The 13,287-nt window shown below is 47.8% G+C and overlaps 1 protein-coding gene across 1 annotated transcript; it reads left to right on the top strand.

Moving 5' to 3' along the window:
- Nucleotides 1-724: 724 nt before the first annotated feature.
- Nucleotides 725-6,537, top strand: TNFRSF18 (TNF receptor superfamily member 18). Its single transcript, XM_071449107.1, has 6 exons — nucleotides 725-1,258; nucleotides 1,970-2,101; nucleotides 2,949-3,036; nucleotides 3,600-3,688; nucleotides 4,425-4,565; nucleotides 4,963-6,537. The coding sequence occupies exons 1-6, from the start codon at nucleotides 1,111-1,113 to the stop codon at nucleotides 5,106-5,108; spliced, it is 744 nt and encodes a 247-aa protein (XP_071305208.1). The 5' UTR covers nucleotides 725-1,110; the 3' UTR covers nucleotides 5,109-6,537.
- Nucleotides 6,538-13,287: the final 6,750 nt, after the last annotated feature.

Genomic DNA, 13,287 nt, shown 5'->3' with positions numbered 1-13,287 from the left:
GTTGGGATGGGTTTAGAAAAGGTTGGGTTGGGATGGGAAAGAGGGAAAGGTTGGGATGGATTTTAGGGCAAGGTTCTCCCCAGAGGGTGGCTGGCATGAATTTCAGGGAAAGAGGATGATTGGGATGGGTTTTAGGGAAAGTTGGGATGGATTTTAGGGATGGATGGATGGATGGATGGATGGATGGATGGATGGATGGATGGATGGATTTTAGGGACGGACGGATGGATGGATGGATTTTAGGGATGGATGGATTTTAGGGATGGATGGATGGATTTTAGGGATGGATGGATGGATTTTAGGGATGGATGGATTTTAGGGATGGATGGATGGATTTTAGGGATGGATGGATTTTAGGGATGGATGGATGGATTTTAGGGATGGATGGATTTTAGGGATGGATGGATGGATCTTAGGGATGGATGGGTGACTCCATGGCTGGGATCCCCAGAGCATTTCCAGCTGCCCCATCCCTGCAGTGCCCGGGCCAGCAGGAGCTCTCTGCCATGAGCTGATTTCTCACCTCCCTCCCAGCCCACCCATTCCCAACCCCACAATGTCACCCCTTTAACCCTCCATGACCCTAAACCCCATTTTTGGGGGGGGCCACCCCTTTTCCTGCCCCCACCTCAGCCTGAACCCAAACCTTCTCCCCGCCCCCCCAGAAAGAACACACAGGAAGAGCTCGGCCACAAAAACCCCGGCGCCTCCTCCGCAGGGTGACAGGGACCTGGTGACACTGCTGGGTGAGACTGCTGGGGTGACACTGCTGGGGTGACACTGCTGGGGTGACACTGCTGGGGTGGCACTGCTGGGGTGACACTGCTGGGGTGACACTGCTGGGGTGGCACTGCTGGGGTGACACTGCTGGGGTGGCACTGCTGGGGTGGCACTGCCTGGTGGCACTGCTGGGGTGACACTGCTGGGGTGACACTGCTGGGGTGGCACTGCTGGGGTGACACTGCTGGGGTGACACTGCTGGAGTGACACTGCCTGGTGGCACTGCTGGGGTGACACTGCTGGGGTGGCACTGCTGGGGTGACACTGCTGGGGTGACACTGCTGGGGTGGCACTGCTGGGGTGACACTGCTCTGGTGGCACTGCCAGGACATGGCCAGGGCCCGGCTGTGGCTGCTGCTGGCGTTGCTGGCCGGGCTCTGGCCGGGGCCGGGCCAGGCTGGGCAGTGCCGGGATGGGGAGCTCAGGCTGGTCTGGGGAGATGACACCAAGTGCTGCCCCAAGTGCACCTGGAAGGCAGGTGAGAGGGGACTGGGGGGAAATGGGAGAAATTGGGGGGAAATTGGGAGGAAATTGTGTGTAAATGTGGGTAATTGTGTGAATATTGCATGTAAATGTGGGTAATTGTGTGTAAATGTGGATAATTGTGTGCAAATCATGGGTAAATGTGGATAATTGTGTGAAAATTGTGGGTAAATGGGGGTAAATTGTGTGTAATTGTATGTAATGTGTGTAAATGTGGGTAATTGTGTATAAATTGTGTGTAAATTGTGTGTAATTGTACGTAATGTGTGTAAATGTGGGTAATTGTGTATAAATTGTGTGTAAATTGTGTGTAATTGTACGTAATGTGTGTAAATGTGGGTAATTGTGTATAAATTGTTTGTAAATTATGTGTAATTGTACGTAATGTGTGTAAATTGTGTGTAAATGTGGGTAATTGTGTATAAATTGTGTGTAAATTGTGTGTAATTGTATGTAATGCGTGTAAATTGTGTGTAAATTGGTGTGCATTGTGTGTAAATGGGGCTAAATGCCTGTAATTGTGTCTCTCTTTCCCTGGGAATATGAAGGACAATTTTTGGGATTCCTTTTCCCAGGAAAAGTCTCTTTCCCTGCAATGGGAGGTTGCTCCAGACCCTTCCCCGTGTCTGGGAGTTCCTTTGGAACGGGAATTCCTTTGGAAGGGAATTTGTAGGGAACAGCAGCATTAACCCCTTCCCTGCCACAGAAAACCCCGCGCCCTGTGAGGCTCCGGACCTGGACTGTCGGTGTCCCCCGGGGTACAGCTGCTCCGGGGAGCCCTGCCTGTACTGCAGGAAACTGCCCCCGTGCCCAGCGGGGCAGGAGCTCAGCAGGATTGGTAATGGGAACGGGAATGGGAATGGGAATGGGGCTGGGAATGGGAATGGGGCTGGGAATGGGAATGGGAATGGGAACGGGGCTGGGAACGGGGCTGGGAATGGGGATGAGCCCTGCCTGTACTGCAGGAAACTGCCCCCGTGCCCAGCGGGGCAGGAGCTCAGCAGGATTGGTAATGGGAACAGGAATGGGAATGGGAACGGGGCTGGGAACGGGGCTGGGAATGGGAATGGGGCTGGGAATGGGGCAGGGAATGGGGATGAGCCCTGCCTGTACTGCAGGAAACTGCCCCCGTGCCCAGCGGGGCAGGAGCTCAGCAGGATTGGTAATGGGAACGGGAATGGGAACGGGAATGGGAATGGGGCTGGGGATGGGATTGGGATTGGGGATGAGCCCTGCCTGTACTGCAGGAAACTGCCCCCGTGCCCAGCGGGATGGGAGCTCAGCAGGATTGGTAATGGGAATGGGAATGGGGCTGGGAATGGGACTGGGAATGGGGCAGGGAACAGGAATAGGGCAGGAAATGGGAATGGGACAGGGAATGGGGCAGGGAATGGGGCAGGAAATGGGGCAGGAAATGGGGATGAGCCCTGCCAGTTCTGCAGGAAACTGCCCCGGTCCCAGTCTGGCTGGGAGCTCAGCAGGATTGGTAATGGCACTGGGAATGGGATTGGGAATGGGACAGGGAATAGGGCAGGGAACGGGAATGGGGCGGGGAATGGGGCGGGGAATGGGGCAGGGAATGGGGCAGGGAAGAGGGCAGGGAATGGGAATGGGACAGGGATGAGGAGCAGCCCTGGCTGTCCCACATTTGGGATCTCAGCCATTCCCATCCCTTTTCCCTGCAGGAAGTCTGAATTTCTTCTTTGAGTGCAAACCCTGCGAGAACGGCACCTTCTCCAGCAGCGGGAACGGCTGGTGCCACAACTGGACCAAGTATGGAGCAGCCAATAATCAATAATCACTAATCCATAATTATTGCTAGGAATGTGTTTTCCTTCTTTGAAAATAGAAATAATAATATTAATATTAATAATGAGAATAAGATTGGGCTGAATATGGGTTTATTGATATTCCCCTTATTTGGGAAAAAAAAATAGACTGGGTTTTTTTCCCCCTTTGAAATCAGGGAATAAAAATAAGAAGAATATCATAATAATAGTAATAGTTATAATAATATAATACCAATTCATATTGAAATACCAATTAATATATTCAATACTGCCATTAGAAAATCAAATTGAGTCCAAGATGGTGATCATGCGATTAATTGATTAATTTTTTAATTAAGCAAGACCTGGCATTTCTCTTCTTAGTCTCAAGGCAGAGCTTAAGCCAAACTCCCAGCTTAAAGTCAAGAAAAATTATTCCCAGCAGGGAAATCCATGGAAAAACAAAGGGGCCCAAAGCGCGGGGTGGGGAAGAGGCGAGGGAGGCGCGGGGCGGGGAGGGCGGCCGGGAATGGGAATTTCGGGGGTGCCGAGCTCGCCCTTCCCCAGCTGCGAGAGCCGCGGCTCCGTCACGCACCGGGAGGGGAACAGCACCCACGACTCCGTGTGCGGCCCGCGCGGCCCTGCCCTGCAGCCAGGTACCCCAAACCCGAACCCCAAAACCCCGAACCCCAAAACCCCGAACCCCGAACCCGAACCCTGAACCCGAAACCCAAACCCTGAACCCAAACCCCGAACCCAAACCCCGAACCCCAAAATCCCGAACCCCGAACCCAAACCCCGAACCCCGAACCCGGGCCCTCCCCTGTCCCGCCGTGCCCAGCCTGGAAACGCTCCCGGGAAGCGGCTGCTCTGTAAAACGTCGCCGCTGTCCTCCCCTCTGCCTCCTCCTGTTCCTTCTTCCTCTTCCCTTGCCCTTCCTTCCCTATTTCCTCTTCCCCCTCCTTCCTTCTCGTCTTTCCCTTCCATCTTCCCTTTCCTCTTCCTCATCCCATTTCTTCTTTCCTTTTCCTCCTGCTCCTGCTCCTTCTCCTCCTTCTCTTTTCTCCTTTTTAAATTTCCTTCCCTGCTCCCTTTCTTCTCCTTTGCCCTTTTCCTTTTCCCTTCTCCCTTTCCCTCTCTTTTCCTTTTCCTCCTCCTCCTTCTCTTTTCTCCTTTTTTCATTTCCTTCCCTGCTCCCTTTTTCTTTTCCCTTTTTCCCTTTCCCCCATTTCCATCCCATCCCACAACTCCCTCACCTCAGATCCTCTCCCACCTCCCCTTTCCCACAAAACCCCAAAATCCATCCCTGAACTCCCTGGGAAGATCTCCCTCGGCAGAACAACCCCCAGCCCGGGAATGCGTTCATTGTTAATGAAGCGCCGTTAATTGCAGCCCCGGTAGCGCTGGAATTCCCCTCCAGCACCATCCTGGCCATCCTGGTGGCCGCGGCCGTGTTCGTGCTCGTCCTGCTCACGTTCCTGCTGCACTTCTGCATCTGGAGCCTCCACAGGGACCCCAAACTCCTGCTCGGGGGTGAGGGAATGGTGGGATGAAACCTGGGAATGGTGGGATAAAACCTGGGGATGGATGGGATAAAACCTGGGGATGGTGGGATAAAACTTGGGAATGGATGGGATAAAACCTGGGGATGGATGGGATAAAACCTGGGGATGGATGGGATAAAACCTGGGAATGGTGGGATGAAACCTGGGAATGGTGGGATAAAACCTGGGGATGGTGGGATAAAACCTGGGAATGGATGGGATAAAACCTGGGGTTGAATAGGTAAAATCTGGGATTCAATGGGATAAAATCTGGATGGGATAAAAGGATGGAATCAGTGGGATAAATCCAGATTTCCTCTGGGATTTGGGGCAGGTTTTTCCCGCTGGGTTTTCCTGAGCTGAGTTTGACTCTTCCCCGTTCCCAGCCGCAGATTCGGGCCCGACCTTCCCGCGGCTGCCGCCGAATGCGCTGGAATCCTCCAGCATCCAATTCCCGGAGGAGGAGCACGGGGACAAGAGCGAGGAGAAGCTCTCGGTGCTGTCCTTCAGGGTCTACAGCGAGCTCCGATAGGGACGCGATGGGGAGGGATCGGCCCCGACCCCGGGAACGCTGGGCTGGGATCCCCAAACCCCACCCGGCAGCTTCTGCCTGGGAAACGGGGGGGGCTCAGGGCTTTGGGGTTGGTTTTCCCTAAAAAAAGTGGAATTTCGGGATAAATCCTGCTGGGGGCGGTTCAGGAGGAGAGGAGCAGGGATTGCACAGGGTATCCTGATTTTCAGGAGTGGGAACGGCGGCCACGTCATCTCCTGCTCTTCCCACGTCATCTCCTGCTCTTCCCACGTCATCTCCTGCTCTTCCCACGTCATCTCCTGCTTTCCCCACATCATCTCCTGCTCTTCCCACGTCATCTCCTGCTCTTCCCACGTCATCTCCTGCTTTCCCCACATCTGCTTTTCCCCCATCTCCTGCTTTCCCCCCATCTCATCTCCTGCTTTTCCTCCATCTCCTGCTCTTCCCACGTCATCTCCTGCTCTTCCCACGTCATCTCCTGCTCTTCCCACATCATCTCCTGCTTTCCCCACATCTGCTTTTCCTCCATCTCCTGGTTTTCCTCCATCTCCTGGTTTTCCCCTCATCTCCTGCTGTTCCCACATCATCTCCTGGTTTTCCCCCATCTCATCTCCTGCTTTTCCTCCATTTCCTGATTTTCCCTCAGTTTTCCAGCCCTGCCCCATTGGGTCATTCCCAACCCCATTCCAGCCTCTCCCGACCCCATTCCCGCTCCCACCCAAAGATTCCCTTGGGAAGCTCCTCCTGGAATTTTCCTGGAACATTTCCAAGGAAAATCAGGAAAAGAAGGGAGTGAACTCATCCAGGGACTGGTCAGAGCTCTGGAAAAAATGGAGGGAATGGGAAAATATCCTGGCAAACGCTCCCAGGTGGGATTTGGGGATTTCTGATCCCTGTGGGGCCCTTTGCACTTTGGATATTCCAAGATTTTTGATGTTTGGAAATTTTTGGGGCTGGCTCCCTGTGGAGATGCCAGTGCCAACATCTGTATTGATAGCTATTGATAATTAGGGATAATTAGGGATAATCCAGGACGAGTTTCTCATGGAAATCTTGGTTTCTCAGTGGAAATCCATGGAAATCCCTGGGATTTCAGAGGAATTGCTCATGGATTTAAACCTCTGCTGGAGGATCCCTGGAGTTTGTGCTGGGAGCTCTGGGAATGTTCCCCTGGGGAAGGAATGGGGCAAGGGAGGGAGGGACAGACACTGGGAATGGAAAAGGGCAGGGTGGGATCAGGAATTTGGGAAAATCCCTCCCTGGAACATTCCAGAGGCTCCCTGGAATTCCAGCAGCTTTCCCTGGACTTGGGGTTGGGGTCACAGCTGGGGATTCCTGCAGGAACAGAGACCCCAAAAGCTGCTCTGGGAGGTTTCTGATTCCCTGGGAAAAACTGGGAAATTCCAAAGAAAAATTCATTTGAATCAAACTTTTTGCTTTTGGGGTTTTTATTTGATTGGGGTTTCCAGCCTCATTCCCAACACAATCCTGAGGAATCCCAGCCTCCTTCTCCCCTTTGGAATTTCATCCCAAACCCGGGGAGAACAGAACCATCTTTGGGCTCACAGGAAAACCTCTCAGGAAAGGAAAAAAAGGGGGAAAAAAAATTCCCATTTTTGGGGAATCAAAATTCCTCCTCCAGGAGCAGAGATCTGGATCAGGGAATGGGAAGAACATCCCAAAAAAAGCCATGGAATTCCATCCAAAGCCTGGCTTTACTTCCCCTTTTCCCAAGCCTCTGGCAGCAGAGGGAGATCTGGAGAGGCTGGAAAGGAGAATTCCAGAGGGAATTCAAGGCTGACCAACATTCCCTGGATAAATCCCTGGAGAATTCCCTGGAGAATTCCCAGAGTTTGAGCCCCAGCTCAAAGGCAGCGCTGCTTTTCTGGAAATCTGGGAATTGTTTCCCTTTTATCACCCAAAGCCCCTGGAACAACCCAGATCTGTTCCTGCAATCCATGAAAATGGAATTTTGCCAGGAATTCTTTTGCTCAAGGGAATTTTCCCACATTTCCACCAGGACAAAAGTGCCTAAAATGCCTCAAATTAATACGAAAATGCATAAATTCTTCTAATAAATGGATTTTGTGTGACTTTTCTCCACATTTTCACCATGAAAACAGTGACAAAAATCTCCCAAATGAATTCCAGCTGTGAAATTCCAGGAATTCTCCCTCTCAGGGGAATTTTTCCTGGCATTTTTGCCCCACCGAAAGCGCCTAAAATAATACGAAAACTCCTGGATTCTTCTGATAAAAATGAAATTTTTGGGGGGTTTTTTCTTCACATTTCCGGCCTGGATCAGTGCCCGAAGCGCCGGGGGCAGAAGCGCAGCTGTGGTGACGTTACCGGGGCGGTTTTGGACAGAGCAGCCGGGCCTGGGACGGCACCGACCGCAGGGAACCCCGGAGCTGCACCCCAGGGAACGCCCAGGGAACCCTGAGCTGCTCCCGCTGGCCTGCGGGCGGGAAAAGGACGGAACTGGGAACGGCTGGAAGGACTTACCAGGAGAGGAATCCTGCAGGGCGGCTCCCAGAAAACCCGGGATGTCCCTCATCCATGAACTCTCCTTGCTGAGGCACTGGTTTTAGGATTCAGGTCTAGAAAGCTCCTGAACCACCCCAAAAGCTCCTAAACCATCCCAAAAAGCTCCTGGAATACCTCAAAAAGCTCCTGAACCACCCCAAAAGCTCCTAAACCATCCCAAAAACTCCTGAATCACCCCAAAAAGGACCTAATGATCCAAAAAATCTGAGCCACCCCAAAATGCTCCTAAAGCACCCCCAAAAAGCTGCTGAACCATCCCCAAAAGGTCCTGAACCACCCCAAAAAGTTCCTAAACTATCCCTAAAAGCTCCCAGCCATCCCAAAAATCTCCTGAACCACCCCAGAAAGGTCCTAAATAACCCCAAATCCCAGCAGTGGTGGTGAGGGGGATTTGAGGAAATGGGAACTCAGTGGGAAAAGGGAGAGGATGGAAGGAAAAGGGAATTTTCCAAGAAAAAGGGAATTTTCCAAGAAAAAGGGAATTTTCCAGGGTTTTTCCTGGTTTTTCCCCACCAGGGCAGTGGGATTTTCCCGAATCCCTTTGTTTTTCCCAAGGATTTCCCTCTGGAACGTTCCCCTGGGTTTTTGGGGTTTCTTTCCCAGGGCCAGGTTTGGGGGGGCTGGGCCCCATCCCGGGATTTATGGGCTCGTTAAATTCCAATTCCCAGAATTCCTCCCCCATTTCCTCCCGGCCTCCCCAGCAGTTACTCATTAACACCCGGCCTTAATTAATCACCCCCTGCTTCCTCCTCTCCCGCTTTTCCTGGGAATTTCAACCGACAAGGACAAACCTGGACTTGGGGCAGCTCCTCCCGAGCTCTCCGCGCTGCAACCATTTTACTGGAATTACTGGAATTTTCATTTTGAATAGAATTTAAAATTTATTGGAATCGTAATTTTAATTTTGAATAGAATTTAAAATTTATTGGAATTATCATTTTAATTTTGAATACTGTTGATGATAAACCCCGGGTTTGGGATAGCAGCACCTCCATCATTTGTCTGTGAATATTTTGATTTAAATTCCCATTTTCCCTGGCTCAGCCCTCCCCATCCTCCCCAGATCCATCCTTACCCTGTGGAAAAGGTCCTGGCTGGAATTTTGGGCCTGGAGTGGTTTGGATCTCCCTTTAAACATCGTTACCAGACAGTGTTAGAGTAGAGGAGAAAATCCAGCACTGTCTAGTAAGATGCCCACAGAGGACCAGCGCGCCCAGCAGCAATTCCGGGTTCTTCGGGGCTCAGAATTCCAGGAAAAACCAAGGAATGGCTTCACTTCCTCGGGAATCGGCCGTGGGTGCGAGGAGAGGGGAGTGGGGAAGGAGGGGTGGAAACTGGGGGGGTTTGGGGGGAAAAGGAGCTTAAAAAGGGATTTAATTCGGGTTTAAAGTGGAAATAGGGGGTAAGGCTGGTTTAAGGCAGGACAAAAAGAGAAATGTGAGGTTAAAAGCGATTTAAGAGAGATGGAAAAGAGAACAGGAGTTTAAGCCTGGTTTAAGACAGAGCTAAAAGAGAAAATGAGGTTAAAATCTGATTTAACACAGATTTAAAGGAGAAACAGGAGGTTAAGCCTGATTTAAAACAGAGGTAATAGAGAAAATGAGGCTAAGTCTGACTTAGTACTGGTCAGATTATTTTAGTATAGGTCTAAAAGAGAAAGAGGAGGTTAAGCCTGGTTTAACACAGTTCTAAAAGAAAAATATGAGGTTAAGTCTAGTTTAGTACAGATCTGAAATGAGAACACGGGGTTAAGACAGATCTAAATGAGAAAAAGGAGGTTAAACTTCACTTAATGAAAATCTAAAAGAGAGAGATGAGATTAAATCTGATACAGCTCTGAAAGAGAAAGATGAAATTGAGGCTGCTTTAGTACAGGTCCCAACTAAACCCACCAAGTTAAGCCTGATTTAACACAGGAAAGAGGAACGGGGGTTAAGCCTGGCTCAGCAGCACCAGGCAATGCCAAGGCTCCCTGGGGAACATTTCTGGGACAGAATCCCTGCCCTGTTCCCTTCCCCACCTGGGCATTCCCACAGTTTTGGGGAATATTTTCCCATTTTTGCAGCCCCTGATCCGTGGATTTTCCCTGAGCCAGGCTCGCCCCAGGGGATTTCCCCCAGCCAGAATTGAGATTTTCCAGCCCACCCCAAACCCTGGCCTGGAACTCAGAGCTTGGCTTTGATCTGGGAGGGGCTTGGGGCCCTAAACTGGAACTTTAAGCTGGGACTAAGCTCCAGTGCCAGGTTTCTGCTGGATTCCCTCGGAGTGCAGGAAACACCATCATCATCATTACCAGGCAGTATTAGAAAGGCTGAGATCATCCAATGCTGCCCAGTAAGATGGTGAGGATATCTCAGGCTCAGGACTCCAAAATCCGAATTTTTTAGAGCAAAAACCAAAATTATTTAGGAAAAAAAATCACCTGGGGATGGTTTTCTGTTCAGGTTTTGGCTTTTTTGGGATTTTTCAGTGAGAAATCTGAGAAAATCACCCCAAAATTCTGTGTCCATAGCCAGCCCTGCCTATAAATTAAGTGGAGGCTTTGTAAAGATTAAAACCTGGCTTTGTTAGACATGGTTTAATAATAAAACCCACCTCAGTCATCTATGGATTATGGATTAAAAGAATAAAAAATAATGGAATAAAAATAATGGAATAGAAATAATGTGATAAAAAATAAAATAAGAATAAATTTAATAGTGATAGTAATGAATAACTGACAATGAAAATAATAATGATGATAATATAATAATGATTATAATTATGATACTGAATAATAGTAGTAGTTTTAATAGTAATACAATTCCCAAAAATATAATAATAATAATAATAATAATAATAATAATAATAATAATAATAATAATAATAATAATAATAATCGTTAATGAAAACCATTCCCAAAAATACCCCAATATTTAATTGCAATTAGAGCAAAATGATCCAATTCTTAATAACTTGGGAAAAATTTCAGGAAAATCCAAAATTCTGCCTCCCAGAACAGGACTCGGAGTTATTCCATGAATTCCGGAAAATTCCTGGAGTTCCTGCAAGGCCTTGGATCAAAAATATCCTTTAAAATATCCTGGAAATCCAAGTTTTGATGGGACCTGGAGCTCAGGGGGCTGGGATGAAAAATCAACTCCCACTTGTGTTTATTTCCAACAAAATCCAATTTCAAATCCTCCTCCCACATCCCCCATTCCAAGGAAATCCCATTTTCCCGTTCCCAAATGGATTTGTTGGGTTGAGGTTTGGGAATTTGGATTTTCAAAGGAATAATTAAAAAAAAAAAAAAAATTTTTTTTGGGGGGGAAATGAATGTTTCAATTGGGAGGTCAAACAGGAATGGGAAAAATCTGATCCCAGGGAAAAAGGGAATTTTACACCAGGACAGCCCAGAAGAGAGTATCAAAAACAATCCAAACCAGTAAAAACCAGTAAAAAGCAGTTAAAACCAGTTGAAAACCAGTTCAGACCTACCAAAACCAGTTAAAAACAGTAAAAACCCTGTTAAAACCAGTTCCAAACCAGTAAAATCCCAGTAAAAACTGTGAAAACTCAGTAAGAGCCCAGTTCAAAACCAAGCAAAAACCCAGTTCAAACCAGTTTGAAGCCAGTTCAAAATCATCCAGAACCAAAACTGGGTAAAAACCAGTTAAAAACAGTTAAAACCCAGTTAAACCCCACCAAAACCAGTTTAAACCCAGTTCAAAACCAATTTAATCCCAGCTTAAGCCCAGTTTGCCACAAGTGCATCCCAGTGTTCCACTGAGGCCTTGTCCTGCATGGAGTAAAGCCAAGCTTAAATCTGAACTTGGAGCAAACCCCACCAAAAACTAAAAAAGCACCAAAAAAATTCCCAAAAATTCAACAGCAACCAAAAAACACCAAAAACCCTGAAATTAAAACAAAAAAAAATTGACAAAAAAACTCAACAAAAGCAACGAAAATCCCACAAATCCCCAGCCCCAAATCCGGCAGAATTCCCAAGAATCCTCCTGGATAACAAAACCCCTCTCCCAGATTTTCACCCACATTTCCAATGGAATTCTAACCCCAAAATGGGATTTTGAAATGGAATTTGAACCCAAAGAAATGGAAGCTTTAAATTGAATTGTAGCCCAAAAAATGGGATTTTTAAATCCAAAAAAAAATTGTGATTTTGAAATGGAATTCTAACCCAAAAAAATGGGACTTTGAAGTGGAATTGTAACCCAAAAACCCCTGGGATTTTGAAATCCAAAAATTGGGATTTTGAAATGGAATTCTACCCCAAAAAAATGGGATTTAGAGGAAGAGCCCAGGGCCTGACCTCATCCTCCAAAAATGAAATAAAACCACTTTATTCAACTTCTCCTTTCTCCCTTCAGGGCCCAGCTCCCCAAAATTCAGGAGAAAGCAGGAAAAGCCAATCCTGGCTGGATCCGGCACCGGAATAAAGCCAGAATTTGAATATTTGGGTTTTTCCAGGCACCAAAAAGAGCCCAAGACGAGCCCGAGGTGAGAAAGAATCACCAAAACCACCCCAAAATGGCTCCTGCAGCTCCTGCCGGGAGCGGGGCCGGGATTCTCTACTGCGTCCGCTCGATCCAAACAAAATTCCCCAATTTTCTTCTTCTGCTGGGAAAATTCCCAATCCATCCCTCCCTGCCCTGATCCGAGGGATTTGGGTCGGGGAGGAGGAAAAAGGAACATTTGAGGATGGGGCCTTGTGGGGGGCGAGGAGGCCTCGTTACAAGGCCAGCCAATTAAAGCCGTCATTAGAACGTGGCAATGATTGCTCAGAGCCAACGCGGGCTGGAACCCTCCCGTTCATCAAAACTCAGGAATCCTCCCTTAAATCCAAATATTCCAAAATACTCCAAATGTTGGAAGAACCCCCTTCGATTTCATGCTCATTTTATATCAATTTTATTGGGATTTTAATTGAATTTTATCTGATTTTCCCAATATTCTTTTTTTTTTTTTCAGATGCAGCAGCAAACTCGAATCCTGACTTTTACTCCCGAAACTGGGAAATCCTCCCTTAAATCCAAATATTTCACAATCCAGGAATATTGGAAGAGCCCTTTTCAATTCCATGCTGGTTTCCTATGGATTTTATTGGGATTTTAATCAGATTTCCCAAATATTCTTTTTTTTTTTTTCAGAGCCAGCAGCAAACCAGGATTTGGAATCCTCACTTTTGGTCGAAAACTGGGAAATCCTCCCTTAAATCCAAATATTCCAAAATCCAAACATATTGGAAGAACCCCCTTCAATTTATGCTCATTTAATAGAGATATATTGGGATTTTAATCAGATTTTCCAAATATTGCTTTTTTCCCCCAGACCCAGCACTAAGCTTGGGTTTCGAATCCTCGCTTTTGGTCAAAAACTGGAAGATCCTCCCTTAAATCTAAATATTCCGAAATCCAGGAATATTGGAAGAACCCTTTTCCATTCCATGCTCGTTTTATATCAGTTTTCTTGGGATTTTAATGGAATTCATTTATATTTCCCCAATATTTCTTTTTTTTTTTCTCAGAGCCAGCAGCAAACCCGGATTTGGAATCCTCACATTTAGTCGAAAACTGGGAAATCCTCCCTTAAATCCAAATAGTCCAAAATCCAGGAATATTGGAAGAACCCT

Source organism: Agelaius tricolor, unplaced genomic scaffold (assembly GCF_023055355.1).
Source record: "Agelaius tricolor isolate 1412-34295 unplaced genomic scaffold, bAgeTri1.0.p SCAF_28, whole genome shotgun sequence".
NCBI lineage: Eukaryota > Metazoa > Chordata > Aves > Passeriformes > Icteridae > Agelaius > Agelaius tricolor.
The sequence above is the reverse complement of the archived record's forward strand: the minus strand, read 5'-3'. Positions and strand labels throughout refer to the sequence as shown.